The following is an 8,405-nucleotide window of genomic DNA, read 5'->3' on the forward strand; positions in this document are numbered from 1 at the left end:
TGATAACCCAGATTGATAACTTCAATTGTTGTATTTAGACCTATATCATTCAATAAAGAAAATCCTTGTTTGTTTTTAAAAATATATTTGAAAGAGTGAATTTAAATTATTCAACAGACAAAAAGAGATGAAATTTAGGTTATTTGAATTAAAATGAATAACAAGAAATAATGAAAAATGAGAAAAAAAAGTTTATGTGATATGATTGATTTGATAAATTAAAAATTTATTTGAATTAATACAATCGAATAATTATCATTTTACACTTGTGGTTAAAATTAATTTAAAATAAAAATTTAAAATAAATTCTTACAAATATTACTATTATTATTAAATAAATTATTATTATTATTATTATTATTATTGTTGTTGTTGTTCTCTTTAATTAAATAGATAAAATTTAGTAATACTCTTAGCATATTCACATCTACACTAAAATTAAACAAGGATAAAAATGTCAAACAACATTGAACACTTGACAATAATGGCTTTTCTCTTCGCTAGTGCATGGAAATTCTTCAACCACTTCCCTACTTTTCTATCTTCACAAATGATGAGCCCATAATCCATACCAAACATGGATGAGGAAGTTTAAGAAAAATAAACATGTTTAGGAGAAAAGTTTATTCACCTTCTTTCTTATACTTGGTTTAGCTTTTGTTTTAAAATAAAACTTATGTTTGTACTATGTATTGTAGGGTTACTAATGACACCTCTCCTTTTTGAGGTTCTCAACTTCTAGAGGAATGAAAGGTTAAAAAGGAGCCTAATCCAACGAGGGTATTTATCACCATATCCTTCTTTTGCTAAGAATACCTCCTTAGAAGTAGAAATGAGAGTATCTAGAAAGAGGCGACCACATGGACACTTGGAGGAGAGAAATAAGCTTTATGATGATCATGTAATAAGTGGAAAATATTATTCCTCTACATCATTATAAGAATTATCTAGAAAGTAATTTATGTATTTGCTAAATAACCCTCACTTTTGCTAAGTTGTCCTCTCATCTTTATCTTTGTAGTAAGTTGTCCTCTCATCTTTATCTTTGTAGTTTTCCTACAAAGCCCTTCCCACCACTTCTAAAAGATTTATTAATATTAAGGATAGAAAAATAGGTCAACCGATAACCTGATCCACTTTTGACCTGCTAAAAACAGGTCGGAATGGACTAACCTAGCTAGCTCGCCAAGTTAAAACAGTTTGAAACTTATAACCCAGCCCGCATAGGCAAGTCGACGGGTTGGCGGATTCACAGATTGACATTCTAATTTTTTCCCTAATTTGAACAGTCACGACCACACCTTTGCCATTCAAAAATTTACAAATTCAGGGCAACTCAAAAATTTAATTATACTATTTAAATAAATTAAAATCAAGTTTTAAAAATTTCATCTCAATAAAATATTTCCATATTATCATTAAAGTATTGTTTAATCATTGTATATTATTATTAAATTACACTTTAATTTATTAATGTAAAACCTAAATTAAATTTTAATGATAATATATAAACAATTACTTAATACGAATTACAATTATGAAGATCAAAGTTACATTTATTGTGAGTTATTTATTTATTTATAGGCATTGTTAACTTTAATACATATACATGGGTGTGAAATTAAACCAATTCTAATCCTACAGATTGGTATGTTAAACTAAAACTCGGTTTGATCTATCCAAGGTTAGTAAGTTAATAGATTAGCTCACAAATGTTTTTTTTTACAATTTATTGCATTACAATAAAAATAAATTAACTTAATTTATTTTGTATAACAGGAAAATTAAAGTGTTCACATAACTTTCAAAATATTAATATAAAGATAATAGTTAAAAATTAAAGTATTAACTCATAAATTGACAAACAAATTAATTAAGCATTCAAACTATTCAAATATAATTGAACATTCAAATATTATAATAAATAATTATAATAAAAAAATTGTAAAAAAAATGTTGATGAGTTAAATAGGTCAACTCGAAGTTCAACCCAACTTGAAACTTTTTAATTCATGAGTTTGACTCACATATTAAAATTCATTTTGACATATCAACATATATATTTCTAAGAATAAAAAACCCGTTGAGCCCATTTTTTCTCTTCCCACCGAAATAATTAATGAACTTACATCTTTCTTTTGCTTCTATGCAAACTTGAAAACGAATACATGGCAACAAAGAATGTCCACTGAATTTAACTTCCTACACTGTCGAATACTTCAAATAAATCACTTTTGATATGAATACTCATCAATTGCAGATAGACCTTATTTACTACGTTTAAAAACAAAGCTCAGGTGTTGTGCATTGAATTTTAGCACTATTATTACACTTTGAACGTTTGTATTCAAACAATTTCACAGTTCTAGGAAGGTATTGGTTTCGTTCTTAAAAAGCCTCACTATAAAAATGGTATCAATCGCTTTCATGATTTGAATTTGTTACCTCAGATAACAAATTAAAAGACATTAACATCATAATTAGTATAGAACAAATTAATACCTACATATCAAATCAACTTTTTATCATGATTCTCCAATGAAGTAACTTTGGGGGCGAAGGAAAATTAATACCGGATCAGATGCGTGAAGTAAATATGGTTGACATATTGTAATGACCTGATAATCATCAACTGCTGAATATCAAATATAGAAGAGATTAGCATTCAAACCTTCTAGTGACGTTAGATCCCAAAAGATGGTGCATGAAAGTACTGAAAAGTTTTAAAGATTGGTTATAGACCATAAAGGTAATTATGAAAGCAATGCCACAAAATGAATGGGGGCAGAAGATAAGTTGACAGCTAGGATCAGCTATTGCAAGGTCCAATATACTTATTGCACAACCATATATCTGTGAGAATCGGATTAAGCATGTTCTAAATTAAAGACACATTTTTGGTTTATGTACAGCTCCTACCATATTTTTTCTTCCTTCTAACCAATCAAAAACAACAGCTGTCAGATAGGATAAAAGATATTCTTCTTTCGTACATGTAAATTAAAAAAACAAAACAAAAAGTCAAGTATATGACACTGCCATTCTGATATCAGAATGGTTGTGAACAAGTCCTTCATGGGAGAAACTGTAGAAAACTGAGTTGTTCTCGAGAAATTGTAACAAAACTTACACTGGTTTATTTAGCAAAGCTGCTTACTCATCCTCTTTACTTGACTTCCTTCTCTATTGACCTTTAACAAAATGAGTACACAACAAATTGTACAGAACTCAAAAATAGCTATAACAAATTCGAATGCAATGCTGGAAAAAGTGAACATGTTACAAATTAGAGAAACCAGAGTTCATTGAGTACTAACCTCTAGCATGACATCACAAGTCTTGGCTCCCATTACTACATTATTATCTGGTGAAGTCAACTATAACTATAAATGTGAAGAATGATATGATTACAAGGGGCAGTTATACATGGAAGGCCATAATTGATGAATGAATACAATTTTTTATCTTATGAGACCCATGTGAATCTGGAATTCAATTAAGCAAACAATACGCAAGTAAATTAAGTTGCTTTGGTTCCACAAGCTGTTTATCAAGTGAACGGAATAACCCATATTTCATAATCACTTTTCAATTCATTCATATTTTTCTCTTTCAAAGAAGCTACAAAAATAACAAAGACAAAACTAATCCCTTCATTAATTACTTTCCCCAGAAAAAATTGCAAAGCAAATCACACCGATCCTCAAAGGCAAATCAACCACTCCTGCACTGCAGAGGAATCTGATAAGCAACCTCTAAGGCAAAGGGATTAAATACATATAATATCGAGGACTATATAATTTCATGAAGTTCAAAATTCAACAAAAAAAAACCGTTTGCAAAATCAAAGCTCATCCTCCATCCTCAAGTACTCTCCCACATCGCCCTGGTGCAGAACAACGATGCCATTGGGATCCAACTTCCTGCAATCCTGCGTAGACTTGGCCGCGACACCGAAACCCAACGGCACATCCGCCATGGAAAACACGACAACTCCGTCGCCGGCGGCGATGTTGTCCGTGATTCTGCCCAACGCGCCCTTCAAAACGTGGTTTCCATACAAGAAAGACATCTCAGACTGCGGTTTCAGCCATACCTTGTGCTTGGCGTTGGCAGCGAGCAAGTTTAGGGCCTGGACGGTGAGGTGGAAGCTGCCGCCGTGTGTGTACTTGCCGATGCAGGTGCCGAGCGAGACAAGGTTGGGACGAGCGACGTTGGTGGCGCGCTTGACGAGGGATTCGCTGGCATAGTAGATCTTGTTCTTGTGGAGGCGGAAGCAGTAGCGGCCAGGGTTGGCGTCGGGGCCCTCGTGAGAGGGGTTCTCGACGATGTTCTTGAGGTTGTTTCCGACGAATTTGAAGAGTTTCTCGAACACTACGCTCGTCTCCTTCTCATCCAAAGGTCTCATCTTCCTCTTTCTCTCTCGCTCCCTCCTTCTAGGGTTTTACAGCGAGATTAGGGTTTTTGGTTTTGTTGACTTCAGAAGATGAAAAAGAGACTAATGCCTGAAAAAGACCCCAAGGCCCAAAACGGGAACAGAAATTTCTTTGGGTCTGGGGTACTTGTGCGGCCCAATAGACAAGTGGATATCTGTGTCTCTGGTTACTTTTTTATTATTTTTATAAATTTATATATTGTATTTATTTAAAATGTTAGTATTTTATATATAATATTCACATATAAATGATCATAAATTAATTTAAATTAGTCTTTTTAATTTTTCTAACACATAATAGTCAAGAATAAAATTTATAGTTGTGTAAAAGATCAATAAATTTATATATATGTGGATATAAATATTGTAAATAGTTAGTAGGCTATTAATACATTAATAAAATAGCCAACTTGTAAATGGAAAGATGAAATAAAAAAAAAAAACTAAGAAGTCATGTTAGAAGTGGGTTTAAAGCCTAACTTAACCCCATAAAATCGGCTTTTTGGGTGAGGTGTGCAGCTCACTTATATATTGTGAATTGGTCTTATCTCTAGTCGACGTGGAACTTCCAACACACCCCTTCACGCCGATGTTAGAAGTGGGTTTAAAGCCTAACTCAACCCCACAAAACCGGCTTGGAAGATGAGATTTACATCTCACTTATATATTATAAATTGACATTATTTCTAGTCGATGTGAAACTTTCAACACGTCAGAAAGCTTAAATTGTTCAAAATTAAACCACCAATTGTTTAATTTAACCGTGTAGATTATAATTGACAGTTTAATTTAACCGTGTAGATTATAATTGACAAATATGGAGAGTTGATAGTACCAATACATTAAATTCATAAGTTTTGACTTACCTTTAAAAATAATACATGTGTGCTCTTCGTTCAATTTTTTTGAGCACGGTCGTTATCTATTTAGTGTGTTGATGTGATGCTCGTAACATTTACTCTAGTTTGATAATCTATTCACCAAATTCTGATTTAGTTTTTTCAAAGGTGCTATTAACAAGATCATAAATGGATGTTAATACTATTTGTCTTCACCACATGCTTGAATAAACTTTTTAGTGGTATTTGATTCACAATTAAACGACTTCTTGAAATTTCGATCAATATTTTAGCTTGAAAAGTTAATTGTTTCATCTCATACATGTTACAATTTTTTTTTAAATTACTTCGTTGCTTTTGTAGCGGTGTGAAATGCAATAATTTTAAATAAAGTTTACAAATATCAGTTCTCATGAGTTGAATTTTCAACTTAAACTTACTAAAATATTGTTAAAACTAAATATGATATGACATATGTAGAATTGCGAGTGAAGATCATTTATTTCTTATGCAACATTTTTAAATTGTGATGATTGTTACTCTATCACTTATCAAACACAAGTTTGGTTGAGATGTATAACTCAAAATACCATTTATCTCGTCTTCCAAAAATAATACGAGAATTAATATTCGAAAAAAAAACAGAGATAGTCGTGAAACATAACATTACTTGAGCGATTACAAACAGAACACACCACCTGTACAAGTAAATAGAAGTAACAAAACAGTGTATACTGTCGCAAAACCATATTCAAGGTTCAGATACTAAGAAAAACTATGTACTCCAAAGAAACAAAACAAGTAAGAAAAATATTAAAACTTAAAAATCAAATCCACCAGCATCTCCAAAACCAGCGTCATAGCCAGCATCGTAAGAACCTACATCAGATATCATGTCTCCGATCAGAAGCCCACCCAATGCTCCACCAAGCAAACCCGCTCCCAATCCCATCCCAAATTTGTTCTTCCCGGGTCTCTGAGCAGGAGCAGGAGCAGGAGGGTAACCGTACCCGGGTTGTGCCGCGTACCCGTAAGCCGCTTGTGGAGCGTACCCGTACGCCGCTTGCGGCGGCGGAGGGTACCCGTATCCGCCCGCATATTGTGGCTGCGGTGGAGGAGGATACACGCCGGGATACGAGGCAGAAGTGGACCCCACCGCGGGAGCAGGATAAGCCGTCACCGGCTCCGTCTTGGGAGCAACAGGCGCGGACGGCGCTGGCGCTATCCCGGGCGCTGTGAATTTTTCGCTAAATCTGTAAGAAAAACTAAACGCTCCTTTGGGTTTGCCGGAGGGTTTTCTGACCTGGTAACTGACATGCTGGAAGGATTTTCCGTCGCCGGGTTGGTCGAGGAGCTCCCTTATGGGGACGACGACCTGGCCGATTTCTTTGTCGGCGGAGAGGCTGCGCTCGCAGCGGAGCTTGATTTCGAGGGTCAAGCCGTTCTGACGCGCGAGCGATTCGTCGATGGTGAACTTCTCGGTAACTTTCCACGTGGGGTTGGTGCCGCCGTTTCTGTCGACGGGAGTCTTGATCTTTTTGACGCCTGAGAGCGAAACGACGGCGTACACGTCCATCTTGGAAAAGAGATTCACGTCTTTGATATCCTTCGCCGATCCGAGGTTGAGTTCCAGCGTTCTGTGTTCCATGGTGACGGTGACGAGTTTTTCAGTGAATTCGAAGATCAGAAATATGAGTCTGAAGTTGGTTGTTGTGTATGTTTTATTTTATCGTCTTCGCTCACAAACTAATTAACACAGATTAAGGTCAACCATCTTGAATTTAAAGTGCCACTCTTTTGTGTTCACGCGTTTTAATATTGATACGTTTTTTCTCAATAAAGGCGGCTTTATTGTGGTATTGTAACAAGATATTTATTTTGTAGGAATAAAATAAAAGTAATTCTATTATTTTATATATTTTACTTTTTTCAGTTATTATTTTAACGCTTCATTATCTTTATCTGTTAGTATTGTATTTTAGATTTTTAAAATTATAAAAAGTAAAAATGGCTTAATGGAATGAAACAATTTCTTTCGAAACTTCCAAAGTTTACACTGCTTTTGACCAAGTCCTATGTCAGTGGTTTGCGTGTGCAGAACCCACACGGCTCACGACTTTTTCCTATTGTCATGTTCAGTTTCACTGATGCGTGTTTTGCGAGTTAAACAAAGAGAAAACTTACACATCCATTTATTTTATTATTTACTAATTTACGTATTTAAAAATAATCTTACTTTCATAACAATTAAAGTGTTTTCTTCGTAACAAACAAAATAATAAAAACTTGTCATTATGTTATGATAACGTGGCATTTAAAATTGGCTTATCTTTCTTCTTTATTCTGTTTCCAAAAAGTTGCTGGGACCCTTCTCTGATTCTTCTTCTTTCCTCCTTCCAACGAACTTGATTTTCCAGACTGTTCCACTCCTTTCTTTTATTTATTATATTTTCGGCCTTTTATTAAATTTTAAAATACTACTTCGTTTTTATTTTATTTCTTATAATATAATTTGAAAATATTGAAATAAAACACGCCGAAAATTATATAATTTTCTTTGGCACATGGAATTCAACTCAAGGACCACAAATGGATACAACTAAACTTTGTTTCCAGACTTTTTTAATTCATTATATTCGAGGTAGGATGTATTAAAAAAATATATAATAAAAAAAATATTGAATTTGAACTTTTATGTGGAATGGAAGACTATCATACACTCAATAATAAAAAGTAGCAATGTTTACAAATTCACTCATTTTTTCATCAAGAGTTAATTGTTTAAATGTTTTAGGTTAACTTTATGAAACAACAAATTAGTATTAAAACGTCAGATTATCCTGAAAAGAGAAAGAAAAACTAGTTTCGTGTGATATTTTTTGTTTAACTAAAATCGTCTTATTTCTTGAATAATCTTTTCATTCTTTCTCCGGATGAGAAGAGAAAAAAAAATCTTTTTATTTGATTTCATGTATTATGAATCACGATTGCCTCTAATAACTGAAGAGAGTTTCTATTATCTCGTAATTGATCAAACTAATATTTCATATAATTCAGTCTGTATTAATTCAGTATAAATTTATAAAAAAATTTCACAACATTTTATGTGTGTCGTATTTATCTTAATTATT

General features: G+C 33.3%; 2 protein-coding genes across 2 annotated transcripts; both read right to left on the minus strand.

The window, feature by feature from the left end:
- Positions 1-3,550: 3,550 nt before the first annotated feature.
- Positions 3,551-4,493, minus strand: LOC114176230 (60S ribosome subunit biogenesis protein NIP7 homolog). Its single transcript, XM_028061191.1, has one exon. The coding sequence runs from the start codon at positions 4,406-4,408 to the stop codon at positions 3,845-3,847; it is 564 nt and encodes a 187-aa protein (XP_027916992.1). The 5' UTR covers positions 4,409-4,493; the 3' UTR covers positions 3,551-3,844.
- Positions 4,494-5,877: 1,384 nt separating this feature from the next.
- On the minus strand, positions 5,878-7,053 carry LOC114175166 (protein SRC2-like). Its single transcript, XM_028059934.1, has one exon. It carries the CDS (start codon positions 6,920-6,922, stop codon positions 6,095-6,097), a length of 828 nt encoding a protein of 275 aa, XP_027915735.1. The 5' UTR covers positions 6,923-7,053; the 3' UTR covers positions 5,878-6,094.
- Between the last annotated feature and the right edge of the window lie 1,352 nt (positions 7,054-8,405).

The sequence above is a fragment of the Vigna unguiculata genome, chromosome 3 (genome assembly GCF_004118075.2).
Source record: "Vigna unguiculata cultivar IT97K-499-35 chromosome 3, ASM411807v1, whole genome shotgun sequence".
In the NCBI taxonomy this organism is placed as follows: Eukaryota; Viridiplantae; Streptophyta; class Magnoliopsida; order Fabales; family Fabaceae; genus Vigna; species Vigna unguiculata.

Bases quoted from the DNA above. Each gene is read 5' to 3' on its own strand.
- LOC114175166 (XM_028059934.1), bottom strand. From the start codon at position 6,922: ATGGAACACAGAACGCTGGAACTCAACCTCGGATCGGCGAAGGATATC.
- LOC114176230 (XM_028061191.1), bottom strand. From the start codon at position 4,408: ATGAGACCTTTGGATGAGAAGGAGACGAGCGTAGTGTTCGAGAAACTC.